The sequence below is a fragment of the Stegodyphus dumicola genome, chromosome 1 (genome assembly GCF_044657685.1).
Source record: "Stegodyphus dumicola isolate Sdum_Otavi_A_Nest chromosome 1, ASM4465768v1".
Lineage (NCBI taxonomy): Eukaryota > Metazoa > Arthropoda > Arachnida > Araneae > Eresidae > Stegodyphus > Stegodyphus dumicola.
Window position 1 is genome coordinate 17,561,796 of NC_140768.1, and position 15,703 is coordinate 17,577,498.

General features: G+C 32.1%; 1 protein-coding gene across 3 annotated transcripts in view; it reads right to left on the reverse strand.

Moving 5' to 3' along the window:
* Positions 1-7,528: 7,528 nt before the first annotated feature.
* LOC118181629 (trypsin-like) overlaps positions 7,529-15,703 on the reverse strand; it is a 67,349-nt gene continuing 59,174 nt past the window's right edge. For all 3 annotated transcript variants that reach the window (XM_085813151.1, XM_085813144.1, XM_085813139.1), the window contains exon 8: positions 7,529-12,648. In XM_085813151.1, the coding sequence (XP_085669277.1) occupies positions 12,493-12,648 (156 nt within the window). In that variant the 3' untranslated portion in view covers positions 7,529-12,492. The remainder of the gene's footprint in view (positions 12,649-15,703) is intronic.

A 15,703-nucleotide genomic window follows, 5' to 3' on the forward strand; every position in this document is an offset into this window, starting at 1 on the left:
GTTTCGATTCTGGAGCTGCCAAAGGATCTACAAAGCGGAAGCATGTTTTGATGTACCGCTTCCGATAGTGAAGAAAGTGACAAAGAGGTTATTGAAAACAAAAAAATTTCAATTGACAAGTTAGTCAATTATCTAATTATCTATTTCAGTTAATGTTGTAAATTGCGTTGTTCCTTTATTTTCTAATTGGATCCGGCTTATTATTTTTTGCAAACTGTTAGAGCAATTTTATAAAAAGTAAGCTTGAACTTTCGATTATGTCAAAAAGAGTTTCGATTCTGGAGCTGCCAAAGGATCTACAAAGCGGAAGCATGTTTGGATGTACCGCTTCCGATAGTGAAGAAAGTGACAAAGAGGTTATTGAAAACGAAAAAATTTCGATTGACAAGTTAGTCGGTATTTTCGACACAGCAATTACAGCACTTGAACAGTGGAACTGAACAAGAAATTTTGTCTGTTTATAGAATTAAAGAGAAAGTATTAGCACAAAAAACGAAGCAACTTAAACAACTTACATTGAAAGAAATTTTTAATAAAGTAAACAAATAAATATTCAGCTTTTTTTTTTTTTTTTCAAATTTTGATACCCTTTAGATCATAACTGCTCTTTATTTCATAAATTACGGTTTCATATTTTTATTTTATAATTTCTGCATGCCATCTTACCAGATTTAAATTGATGATCTATAATCCGGAAAAACCCCTAATCCGGAATCGCCGAAGTTCCGACGAGTTTGGATTAAAGACTGTGTACAGTATTTGATTTTTTTTTTTTTTTGAATTTTTGAATTTTATTTTAGATGATATGATTTAAGGGAAAATTTATTTTTATTTATGAACATATATATGTTGTTCATGATTATGAGCAACATTTTTATTTTATGAATATATATATTCATAAATATATATATATTCATTAGGATTTGTGACAGCAACAAAGATTCATGTCGTTCTTTAGTTATGAAAGTGGTTTAGTAAAAGGTTTAATTAGCTGTTAAAAACCGAATTACTATGTAAATATATGTGTAAAGCAATAGGTGTGTAAAAGAAAGTAAAACAAATAAGGATAATATGCTAAAAGTAAAATAAACACACAAATTTATAAGAAAATCAAATAATAACTATGAACTATAATAGATAAATAAAGAAACTAAACAATATATACATGCATATAATATAAATCTTCACCGGTACTGGAATCGCAGTAAACATACATGTTTTTTTCAGATATGAACCTGGCCGTTGCTAAGCGGGCAGTTAGGCAACTAACCCAAATTACCAGTGAATAAAAGATAGTAATAAAATATAAAATTTAAGTAATATATACAATAAAGTGAAGAAAAGTAAAAAAGAAACCCAGTAAATAAATTTACAAGCAAGTTAAATTATATCTATTGAATAAGTATCTCCTTATCAATTTTAAAATAAAGCAATATATATGTTAAAATTAGTGAAATAAATAAAAGAAGTAAAGGTAATATGCTAGATAAAAAAACGTAAGCAAGTTTACAAGAAATCAAATAAAATGAAATAAATTATAGTACATAAATGAAGCAACTAAACAATATAACATATGTTACCGTTACAGAAATTGGATGTCAACATTTACCAAATACGTTGGTGAAAGATCGAATATTGCACTACATTCTTGTATATTCGGACCCTCACCAGTGTATGTCGACAATCACAGATATGCTCTGGTGAAACTTGAAAAAAGAGGTTATAAAGTGCCATAATAGTTTAAGTTGTTGCAATAAATAAGATTTGAATCACATAATTTAGTAAGTTTTTTATGACTGTTATTTTATTTTCTCATTTAGAACGTACTGTATAATTAAGTAAGTTTTTAACTTCTATTATTTTCCTTTCTCATTTTGAATGTATTGTGTGTTTCAGGTTCTCATGTTCTTAAGTTCTTGTTTCAAGTCTCAAGTGCGTTTATTCGCGACTGAATGACGGAGAAGAAAATATAATATTGTTATATGTTCAACATTCACCATTACTACATGGTGAATGTCGACATTGACCGGTGTAAGTCAGAAATAAGAGTATTTGGAAAATATTTCGGACGTACACCAAGAGACTATGTGAATGTTGACATTCATCGGTGAAAGTCGACATTCTCCCGATTTCGGTGTTTCACCGTAACATATGTTTATATACATATATATAATTGCAAGATATCAACCTTGTACTTGATGATAGGGAAGTCAGGCACTCAACTCAAATTACCAGTGAACAAAACAATGGTAAAGAAATATAAATTTAAGCAAAATAATAGACATTGAATTAGGGACAAATAAGGCAGAAATCCAGCAAGCAAATTTACAAGAAAAATACTAACTACAAAAGAAATATCTAATTATATGTGTAAAGTAACAAATAACATTAAATAAGGATAATATGCTAAGTAAAACAAGCAGGTTTAGAATGAGATCAAAAAATAACTTTGAAACAAATTTCAGTAAATAAAGGAAGCAATTAAACAATAAATGCATGAATATGACATACATTTTCACTAGGATTTGTAGTCTCAACAAACGTTCATGCGTTTTGCAAGATATGAACCTGGTAGTTAGTTATTGAATACGAAGTTAAGTACTAACTTCAAAACTACTAGCGTACAAAGCAATATTAATAAGATATAAATTTTAAGTACTGTATATGCTAAGGAAAGGATAGTATAATAAGTAAAGTGAGATAGAAATTAAATGATAAATATTAAAAATATCTAAATATATTGGAGTAATATACATTGAGTAAAGCAAATAAATGTATTAAGTACGTAAACGTAGAAGTTTAAAGTACGTAATTAATTACATACATAAGAAAAACACTTAGTAAATGGAGAGGTTTATTAAAGTAATGTGAAGTTTTGCATATGTATGTATAGTTTGGAAAGTAATATTTAGTTATTGTAAGAATTGTTGGATTTAATACCAGAGAATATATGAAATGTCGTGGGAATGCTACGCTGATGTCGGGAAACACTTATTATATAGTAGCATGACGTTTTCGGTCATATCTGGCACAGGATACTTTCACCAGTAGGTTTTTATGAAGTTTAATGATTCAAATAACCTGAAATATACTACAGTACAAAGTCTGTAATCCGGACGTCCATTACCCAGAATGATCTATAATCCGGACCTCAAAGCCACAAACTTTTTTTTGTATGCTTTACGCATGCGCGTTTAATGCTTACGCATGCGCGTTTAGCACAAAAAACGAAGCATCTTAAGCAACTTACATTGAAAGAAATGTTTAATAAAGTAAACAAATAAATATTAAGCTTTTTTTTTGTAAATTTTGATACTCTTTAGATCATAATTGCTCTTTATTTCATAAATTACGATTTCATATTTTTAATTGTATAATTTCTGCATGCCATCTTACCAGATTTAAATTGATGATCTATAATCCGGAAAAACCCTTAATCCGGAATCGCCGAAGTCCCGACGAGTCTGGATTACAGACTTTGTGCTGTATGTAACTTCAAAAACAATTATCAAGGTATCACAGTTCCTATGAAATATGTTTGTGACATGGAAAACACTGTGGTACTATTTGCGCAAGTCTATTATGCTTTCGTGTTCTGTGTTCTATAATGCATAAATAATGTAAATTTATAATCACATTTTGTACATATTGCTTAAAGCAATCAAATTATTGCAAGCATTGAACTTGTGTCCAAACATGCTAAAACGATTCATTTTGACGAAAGATGACGTTTTTGTTTCGTTAAATTTTTAACGGAGAGCATAACTTTATCTTTTATCTTTTTTAAAAAAGAAAAATTATTTTTGAAAGTAAGTTGACTGCAAGAAAAGATTTACTTTCAAAAAGGTTTCTAGAAAGTGATTCATCCTGGTACTTTATTTATATACAATTACATCGTACTAAAAGTACATACTGTTATTTCGTACTGTTGTTACAAGAATTGCACTTTTTCATCGCTGTGGTACTAAAAGAATAGAAATTGTGTGAATACTACTTCTCAGATTATGGTTCGCTGAATTATTTTTAAAATCCTATATAAAATGACCTTTAAATGAACGTATAAACACTAAATGGAAGTAATCAGTTTATTTTTGCATTAACTTTGAAAAAAGGATTTTTTCATGTACCTTTTCAAAGTTTTAAAAGAAATTCTTAAATTTGTGTACTTATTGTATCATCCGTGTAAATTCATAGTGATTTATTTCAAATGATGATAGTCTGGCTTCAATGTTTGTGAAAACTAATTCTAAAAATGTAAGAATGAGAGTTATGAAACTGATGGCTGCGTAGAAATTTTCAGCTAATGGCCAAAAAACTAGTTTGAGCTTTTGTCGTATAACACTGAAGTATAGTACAGAATTTGTTTTGTTAAATCCGTATAATATTACATTCAAAGAATATCACATAGCACTTCTTAATTTTGGATAATAAAGACTTCAAAATTTTGTCTCTGGGAAAGTATTTGTGCTTGTAGTGCTAACTTAATTCATTTCAAAAGTAATAGATCCATCAAAACGTTTCAAATTCAGAAGTTAAACTAATTACGCGAAGAATGATTTGTGAGCATTAACTTAATAGAATGTTTTGAAGACACCAGGCATGGATAAAATGGTGGCTAGACGTTTTTGCATTATGTACTGAGGTACTTGAATAACACAGTTATCTAGCAAACCTGATAACTAGCAGTAACTGGAGCTGATAACTAGCAGTAACAAGAGAAACTAGCAAAACCAACTTTTATCTTTCGAAACGATCTAATTCGCTAGAACTTATTATTAATACCCCGCAGTATGCAATGAGATATAATTTAAGCATGCCAATGATTTGCCAGGAAAGATTAATGTTAAAAAATTACATGCACACCACCCATAAAACTTTGCAATATAAATAATTATAATAACAGACATACATCACCCATACAACACTGAAATATAAGTAACAATGAACGGACTTTCGAGAGTGAAATATTATATAATCTAACCCTTGCAATCAAAAGGTACTTACATCCAGAAAATGTGTTATTTTTATAACATACCGGCTAAGGGAATTTATTGCCAGTGTTGATATCACAACCTTCACTAACAAATCTTTTGTGTACAAATTTACCTAAATAAATACGTTTTCGACACTTTTTTTTTTTAAGATTTCAATGATTTCTGCAAATTTTTCAACGATTAAGTAAGCACTTTGATGTGCTTCAAAATGTATTTCGTTGAAATTATTTGTGTTGCAAGAGCAACTAAAGAATAAAACTCAGCTTTTGTATACTTCACATATATCACTGAAAATTAGAGAAGATGAGAAATTGAAATATACCTGTCCGTTTCTGAATAAAGAGTATTTGTTTCGATAATTACATTTATTACAATAATAAGCATTAACAAAAGTTTACTCATGAAAGTCCTAAGTAGTGAGTTACATTGAGTGAATTTAAAACACTCTTCAGAACACGCAGATGGATACAGAATACGTCATCAGATAGTGTGACTTATGTGCGTGTAATGTGGCACTGTCAAAGCTTAGCAAGATACCATTGCTAATTTGCTATGAATCATATAAAGTCAATATGTGTGTATTTACTACTACATAAACACTGGTACAGGTTTTACATCCATATAATTCAATATTTCTTTCTTACTTAATTGATTTTTGAAATTAAACTGGTGCAGTTTTTCTTACATCTTACTTTTCCTCGCTTACATTCTGCTTTCTACAGATTGCAGATCTTTTGATTTTGGTCGTCGAATTGTGTATACACACTACGGATTTATTTGTCATATGAGTTGAACTGATATTAAAACTTATGAAATAAATTTTATACCTTCTAACCGTGAAAATTTACTTCACGTGTAAAGAAAGAAGATTAGGAGAGAATTTGAACTTTCATACTCTAGGAGTATCTACTGCTTGAAATTAAATGTGTTCGCAGTGTAGAGACATTAGGTTAATTGGAAAAGCAGGAGAGATGAAAAATGAGCAACCGCCATTGCTGGGAATCGAACCACGGACCTCTGGAATACAGGCCCAGCGTGCAGATCCACTACGGCACGCTAGGAAGGCGGGAGAAATACCTTATATACTCCGGTTGTTCGGTAACGTTCCGCATGTGCCGTTGTGTGTTGTCCGCTCTGACGGCAATTCCAAGTTTAATATTTGTACACAAACCAAGAACCAGTTCAGAATTCACGAAGCTCTGTTGAATGAACTCGACTTGCCAGTAAGTATCTTTTGGCTAATGGTGACTCTCAACGGCATTACGTAAGCAATGGCAAAAAAGAAAGGAACTAAAAAAGTGCAGGATAGCCCATCTAAATATATACCGAATTCCCATCATGGCGAGTTGAAAGAATTGGAATCCTTGAGACGAGATTACAGGAGTTACCAGAGTTAGGTAAAAAGGCAGATCACGAAACTATATTAGCTATAAAAGATGAGATTGAATTGCATAACACGGCTTTAAGTATTCCAGTCCCGGATGACTTAGTACCAACGAACTATTCACCCGAAAATGTAGCAGAGCAGGGGGAAAATACTAAAGAGATATTAAAACTTGCTGGACAAAAGTCTGAAAAGAAAATCGAAAAACCCGAAATAGTAGAAGAGCAAATTGAACATCAGAGAAACAAAATGAAATGCAGGAAACCACCACAGGATCCAAATTTTGGCAAACACCTACTAAAACTTGCAGATCTCCTCGCAAAAATATCCAAATTACAGAAACTCCGCAGAAAAACAGATTCGCTACTTTAATTGATGAAAACTTAACCCAAGAAAAGAACGCAGAATTAGTTAAAGAAAACTCAAACATCCCACCCATAGTCATTACGAACAATGACACTGATTGGTTAGAAATCGAGAAAGTTTTAGCAAAAACGTGTAAACCAGAAAACTAACATGAAAGTTAATAAGATTTTCCTCTTAACCACCACCTCAGAAGATTACACAACATAGTAGAAACTTTTAAGAAGATGCAAATAAACTTTCATACTTATTCCATTAACAGTATTACAGTCAAAGTCATAATCAAGAATATCCCAAGTTCTATTACCGAAACAGCAATTTTTGAAGACCTCGAATCACGTTTTAAAACAGTTTACTAAACGTATTGAAAATCAACTTATCAAGCTACCAATATTTTTCACTGAACTTAGCAGAAATAAGGAAGGATAAGCAATTTATAACGTAAATAGAATTTTCAGCTTTAACGTCACAAGAAAAAAATACACACCCAGGAAAAGACCTATACAGTGTTGCAACTGTCAAGAGTTTGGACACTCACAAAATACTTGTTCCAACAAAATGAGATGTGTAAAATGCGGAGATAATCATAGATCAAACACTTATACTCTAAAACCAGAACAGAAACCCAAATGCATTAATCCCATGTTAGTTCTTATCGTGATTGTAACGTATATCAAAGAAGATTCAACAACATCGAAAATAAAACTGAAACTCCAAAATCCCAGCAATCACCACCTACTACAGAACATTTTCCTAATTTTTTAAAACAGCAAGACCACAACAATAGCACAGAAAATCGACCTTTGTATAGCGATAAAATTAAAGTAAGAAATAGCGGAAAAGAAGACCTCAGCCAAATTCTAAAAATCTTCAAAGACCCTAATATTTTCTAACTCCTCCAGCACATTGCGAACATAGCTCAGAAAATCAAAGAATAAAGAAACATTCAGCAAAAACTTAGCTATGTGTTTAAAGTAACAGAAAAAGTAAGGAAATTTGCAGAAACCGAATAACTCAAGACAGCCCAGTGCTATTACACCATAGTATACGGATTCTCACGTTGACGGTTCGAGTCCCATTCAAAATTTGTTTTTTCACCTGACGCTGCAACTCTTTTAAAATTCAGACTTTCTATAATTACAGCTCGTCACTTTTTACTCCAATATTCAGCACATCTTTTAGAAGAAATGTAATTTACCTTATCACAGTAAATTTTTCACTTCAGAATTGCTTTTTAGCAACGTAACTCTTTACTATGATGATAGATGTTGATACGTATGCAGAATTTACTTTCTCCTGTACTACAGCCACGACTCAAGTAACTTTCCACTTAAATTAAGTGGATTTCTTTTCTGTTACACCACGACTGCCCCAGTAGGGGAAACAACTGGAGTAAAGACCTTCGGGTCGAAGAACTCGTCTTCACCGTAATTCAATTCAATTCAAAATTCTGTCTCTTGGGATTTCTTCTCTTGCCATCTCGTTTCTGCTCGAGGTTTTCGTTCAGTTTTTCGGGAAGGTCCGCAACATGTATTTTGCCTGCGTCTTAGAAGCAGCGATGGGAGACGGAAAACTTCTCGTGGCTTTGGCCCGAGAATTGATAGCTTATTCATTGCTGTAACTGCTTCTTTTAAGATGACAGTGTCGCATTAACCGTCGATATATTTTCTTCAATATCTACAATAGAGACTTCAAGACTACAATAGAGAAATGAATAATCTTCTCTTCAAGCAGTGTTTTCACCACCACTATCCATGAACTCTTTCTTCTGCTACCTTTTGCTATTCATCAATTCTCCGGTCCTCTTCAAGATTTCCTGCCAAAACATCCTTGGAATTTTGCACTCTTCATATGCCTGTTTTCCTGTCTCTCCAAATGGCGGTGCTGATGGATCCAACAACGAGTATCATCTTAGCTGCTGAATTTTCATTTTTCAAGGAGCTTGTCCCTCATCTAGTAGAAACTGACTCCTCCTTTTGATTTTCTTTCATCCGTCAAAGAACTATGCAAGTTCTCTTCGTCTCAATCCTAATTGTTTGTTGGCCATCACCTGTTTTCTTCCCTGGATCCATGAGGGCGACTTCTAATTTACCGCTTCGGCTTGTGATAGAAATGCTGGACACCGTATCGAAGCAGCAAGAGAAGTTAAAAAATTTTATATTTGTTTGGTTAAAGGTTTGGTTTGGTTATTCGAGAAGTTTTAAGAATTTAAGAATTAAAGAATAATTTATCTTTTCTAACTTAAAGAGTATTAGAATTTAGCCACGTAAAATTTTATCCGTTTAAGAAAATTTTAAATCTGTGCAATAGAGAATTTGCATATCATATCACTTCCGGTATTTTGGTGCAATTATTAGTTCCGGTAACTTTCATTGGAAAGATTTTCTGTTTACAAAAAATATCTGTACTCTAACTTATACCCGGTCATCCTAGTATTATTATTATGGTAATTGAAAAATGTGCAATAATTAAGTATTTTGTTCTGAAATCTGAAAGTATTCTTTAATATCAGTGTTAATAACTAGTGTTTAAAAAAATGGTTACACTGTTTGTCTAGGAAATTGTTAATTGTTTTTATAATTTTTTTTTTTCTACTCGGGGAGGGTATGCTTTTCTTTTATTTTCTTTTAACTGATTATAATAGCCTTATCATGCTCAAAATATTTGACATATTGGACGCAATACTACTTAAAAAAAAAGAGTTTAAATTCAATTTTTTGAATTTTTTCACTTTGATTATTGAGTTTAACTATGCAATTTATTAAATAAATTACCATTTTTCTTTGAATTATTTAAGTGTATGTTTTATTTTTTTCCTTCTCCATACATTCACCAATCTACAGATTAGGGGTTAAATCCGGTAAATATCAGACACAACGCAATGTTCCAGTAAATGTAAGTTATATTTAGGTTAGGAAAATTTAATTTATTTTGTTTCCATGTCTTTCGTAAAAAGGCACTTAACATTAAATATCATCCAATTTTAGTGTTTATAACCTTTCATCCAATGGAGTGTATCAAAGGATATGTTATTGAAAGTTGTGATTTAAAAATAGCATGTTGCTACTGAACCACGGTAGATGGATCAGCAGCAGCATGTGATTTTCAACTGCCCGTGTAATAACATAAAGGACTTGATTGAAAAATGTGGTAGAAATACCTAAGTAAATATCACAAACAAATAATAAGATGTCATAGTTTCAAATGGCCGTTATCATATAAAGTTCAGACTGAACTAGAAAGATAGAATATTACAAAAGCATAACTATACATATCTGACTCGTTGTATATAAAATCGTTTCAGATAGATATACACAAAAAGAAATTCACAGTATTAGCTTGAGCAATAATGAAGTTCAAATTAGTTGAACTGGAGCATTATCACAGTCATAAATTGTTTAACATTACTTCGATGATGGTTATAATCAATGTTGTAAGCCCAGCCTACTTCTGCTTGTTAAGAAGGAACTTCAGCAAAATAAAGACATAAGATAGTCATTTCGTTAACTAAAGAACGTGTTTGATTTTATCTTAATATAATCCACGTCACATTATCCCTGCAGATTATCCAGCGATCAATGATGTATTTTAAATATGGCACAATATATTTTGAATATAATAGTATTCAATGCAAGCAACTCTTATTTCAGAATAAATTTGAAAGTAAAGAATCACAATAATTCCCCGATTACGCAGAATAATCACATTTCCTCACTAAAGTAATATTTTTCATTTCTTTAAAAAATAAAATTTTTATTCGTGTGCAAAAAAGAGAAAAAAGTCTCAAGAAAACTTTATACTCACTGCTCTGTCATATGGTGAAAAATGTAACCAAAATATTACTTCAGTCACATATAACATATAAAAAGAAATTCTATACGCAATTTTCTCTTCTATTTCTTAGAAGAAAAGAATGTTAAGATACTTACTTAACCCCTTAACTGCCGCGGAAAACGTACAAGATTCATTTCCCAGTGCCACGGTTTTTCACACAGGCGCACGTAGTTATACGATGTATTAGGGGGAAAATAAGTGTAAGTTTTACTTTCTAAAAACTGTTTACTTTCACAAAATAAAGAATAAAAGAAAAAAATGAGTGCACAAAATTTAATGTTTTGAGTAAAAGTATAATAAAAAGATGTATGTATAATAAAAATGATGATTTTATAATAAAAAAGATCCCTAAAATGGAATTTCGATCAATTCATTTTTATACCAGTAAAGTGTAATATCAGGTTTCAGTGTTATACCTTGTGAAATCAGTATGCCTAAAAAAACACATATTTCTTCTGAACTGGTTGAATGCCACGATTTTGTTCTTGATTTTTCGTTTGCAAATTGTTGGTTCATATACTCATCTACAAAACAGTTAGTTTCAGTAACAATATGAAGCACGAGCAGTTCATCAAAAAATAATTCAAAAAAGATTAAATGTGTTTGAAACATCCGTTATATCTTTCTTTATTCCTGGAACCTACTACAAAATGTAAACGAAAACGGAGGACACAGAATAATAATAAAAAAAAGTTTTACTCAAACAACACTAACCAATACCGCGCAGTCATTACTTTCAGGGCTTTAGACACATCCCTCCCTCCAATTTCTCCCCCCTCCCACTTCTCAGAAATAGTATCGTCCTTCGCATACTTTGTCAAGGTCATTGTGGTGCTTTACGAGTAATTTTATAGGTAGCGGCGCAAAGCAAATGATAGTGACAGTTAACGCATCGGCTGGGCAAGGCGTATATATACGCTCGTGGCAGTTAAAGGGTTAAAATCCGAGAGATGTACCATACAAATCGGTTTCCCTTTAAATTATAAAAATTATTTTCTTCGAAAAAGAAAAGAAATTCTTGACATATGCTTTAAATTCACTGATGTCTTTTTCTGAGTTCAGCGTTTGCAATTTACATCTTCTATGTCTTATTTTACTAACTATTGAAGCAAATATCAGAATGCCTCGAAGTAATATTATGTAAACATATAACATTTTTTTCTTATACTCCGAAAACTATCCAAAAAGCCTTAAGATGTCGCTTATCAAAAGCATAATTATTTAATAGAAAGATAAATTATTAATAATAAGGAAAACAAAATAGCACCATTTTAAAATTAAAATAGCCTCGTCAAACTCAAGATAGGCTACATAAAATTACAATGCTAAATATTTAAATTTTACTTGATGACTCGCAAGCTAAATACAGAAAATTATTACAGTACAAAGTCCGTAATCAGGACGTCCATTATCCGGAATGATCTATAATCCGGACCTCAAAGCCACAAACTTACGCATGCGCGTAAAGCCAGTAAAGCGTTCACCCATGCGCGCTTCCGATAGTGAAGAAATTTACATTGAAAGAAATGTTTAATAAAGCAAACAAATAAATATTACGCTTTTTTTTTGTAAATTTTGATACGCTTTAGATCATAATTGCTCTTTATTTCATAAATTACGGTTTCATATTCTTAATTGTATAATTTCTGCATGTCATCTTACCAGATTTAAATTGATAATCTATAATCCGGAAAAACCCCTAATCCGGAATCGTCGAAGTCCCGACGAGTCCGGATTACGGACTTTGTACTGTATCAGAAGATCACACAATAATGTTTGTTACTGAAATCAGACAGATAATTATTACAAGATTTTTTTAAAAATTCTCTGAGTTAAAAGCTGTATTTCTGGTAAGTTTCATTCTTTTGAAAAATATTTCGATCATAAAATTTGCCTATTCCACAGAGTCTGCCGTTTTCAGCTGGTGACCTTTTGAATCCACTCCACGTATTCTGAAATTTTTGTGTACACACCAGGAAGCTTTTTCCTCGCACAACCAACTCCCCAAGATACTAGTCCAACTAAAGTCGACCTGCCATTTTTGACTGCTGTCAAAGGACCGCCGGAATCCCCCTAAGAAGAAACAAAACGGTTAACGAACCCAAAAATGATCTGTTATACATTCATTAACTATTAACTATATGAAAGGAATAAAGGAATAGTCACAGAAATGATAAATGAAATATCGTATGTGATTGTCCTTTTAACAATTATATAAAAATATGATTCTTGAACTTTTATTAGAATTCAGTTAATATTCAAGCAAAAATAAGCTCTTTTTAAGAAAATTATATCTTGTATTTGATACAACCCAGATCTTATTCACACGACTGAGCTATATCCTGAACCACACTACACCAACAGCATTTTACAGCAAGAAACTGTGCATATTTTTTGAAATGTTTCGTAAACAGTTTTTATAATTAATGTGAAATTATTAATAATTCATTAAAAGCCCATTAATTATGCTATAGAATTTTTTTATTTATAACTTTGTACAGACATTAGGATTTTTTGGAAGCAGGCAAGATGAAAAATAGCAACCGCTTTCGCCGGGAATCGAACCACGGACCTATGAAATACCGGCCCAGCGGTGGTGTGGTGTATTTAATTATGGCAGAGCACACTAGGGCTATCTGCCTAAGGGAAGGGATGCCTTCGTGGAGGATTTTCTAAGGGAAACTGACTCGTATACCCGTTACACATGAAGAAAACCACGAAAACGCTCATGCAGCCAGCCCATTCGCGGGATTCGAACCTCGGACCGAACTACCAGTGTTCAGCGACTTTACCGCTCGGCCGCTGGTGGACCCAGCGTGCAGGCTAGGAAAGCGGGAGATATACCTTATATAACTCCCCTTTCTAAAGTGCGACTGGGGTTTTTAGAGGACCCAATCGCCAAATCTCGGGTGAGGAGAATCATGATCCATCACCATTTGAGTTCGGGCGCCACTGTAGAGACATTAGGATTTTTTTGGAAGCAGGCAAGAAAAAAAATAGCAAACGCCTTCGCCGGGAATCGAACCACGGACCTCTGGAATACCGGCCCAGCGTGCAGAACCACTACACCACGAAGGCAGGCTAGGAAAGCGGGGGATATACCTTATAACTTATTTCATATAAAGTTATAATAAAGTATGTTATACGCGTTGGAATTAGCAATAATCATTTTACTATTTAAAAATTAAAGAAACAAAAATTTTTATTGTCTTAAAATTTTTCATGAAATTAATTCCTAAGTACAAAATTTTAATTTTTAGTGTAATTCTTACTACGGATAAATTTTGCCTTAAGTATAGGAAAGCTTCTCTCATCCGAATTTTAACATTCATTGCGAAATTGCACAGAATTGATATCTATTCCCATTTCTTTTATTATTAATGAATACTGATATATGGTACCATAAAAAGTGGGATTCAAGGATCAAACTTAGATATTCTATATGAAGAGGCGCTGTAAAAACTATATTATCTGGAGGCATTCATCACCTGTAGTCGCTGTACAGATTCTGGCCTCGGTTATGTTTCCTTTAGCGAACCAGGAAATCTGTCACCATTTAATCAACTAAGCTCTGGATAATATTTGCTTAACCACAAACTCGCGTAATTTTCGATTTTACGATATAATAAGAGCATTAAAAAAAACTGTACCCCTTCTATAAAAAGGGCCCAGATACTTCTTGATGTAGCTTGAATCCCTCTATCTGTCCTTATTAGCCAAACCTCCACGCATGCTACAACTGCCCACTAATGCATTTTAAATGTACTACATTTTAATTACGCATTGTAAATACGGTGTTTATAGTTTTAGGAATACAAAGTTATGAATTGAGCTTATGTGTGCGACTGCTATTGAAGGGGAAAAGGCAGAAGGTTGGGGCTTCGTATTTGTCACTGGACACTTGTTAGTCAAGCCCCGTGACCGGAAATGCGAGAGAATTTCCCACGTTGATTAAGTCAGTAAACCTGACTTGTCAGCCAATAGCTGGCTTGTGTTATTATTACAGTACAAAGTCTGTAATCCGGACGTCCATTATCCGGAATGATCTATAATCCGGACCTTAAAGCCACAAACTTTTTTTTTTTGCATGTTTTACGCATGCGCGTTTAGCACAAAAAACGAAGCAACTTAAACAACTTACATTGAACGAAATGTTTAATAAAGTAAACAAATAAATATTAAGATTTTTTTTTGTAAATTGTTATACCCTTTAAATCATAATTGCTCTTTATTTCATAAATTAAGGTTTTATATTTTTAATTGTATAATTTCTGCATGCCATCTTACCAGATTTAAATTGATGATCTATAATCCAGAAAAACTCTTAATCCGGAATCGCCGAAGTCCCGACGAGTCCGGATTACGGACTTTGTACTGTATCGTTGTTTATTTTTTATTATATACTCAGTAAGAGAAATATAAAATTTATTTAATTTATATTTTTGTTTTGTTAAAAATGCTTTTATATTTCGTTAAAAAATGTATTCTGGCCCGGCCGTAGCTTTCAGATCAAGCATTCAGCTAGCATGCAGTTTAAGTTTGAGTAAAATGGCATACAGTATACAGTCAGATTGCACATAGGGAATCTGACTTCTTTTTGTACGCCAGTTTTAGCTGTAATTTGGAAATTATTTTTTTCTAAATGTACCACGATTGCTAAATGCAATGAGTTATTTTTCTAGGTTGCAATCTACTTCATCAAAGATATTATAAAGCTAAAAAAAAATCTTGCTTTTCTTAAAACAATACACATAACGCATTTTTCTTTCAGAATTAAACACTGAAATTCATTTTTCTCATCCCTAAAAATACTACTGACTTTTATTTCATTTTATGAACTTCATTTGTATACTCATACAGGAACTAAAACTTGACGAGCAATTTTGCTTCTGCTATTACCACACTGAAAATAAACAAAAAAATTATTTTTAAGTTAAAAAAAAATAATCTATTTCCATTAACTGAAATTAAACTAAGGCATTATTTGTTGTGCTTTATATTTGTTGTATACATTAATCTAAATAATACATGTCGTACAAATTCATCTAAATGCATTTGATAACTCTTTTGGTAAGACTATGATTTTGCTCAGTTTTGCCCAAAATTTTGACAGAGAGACGCCTAAGGA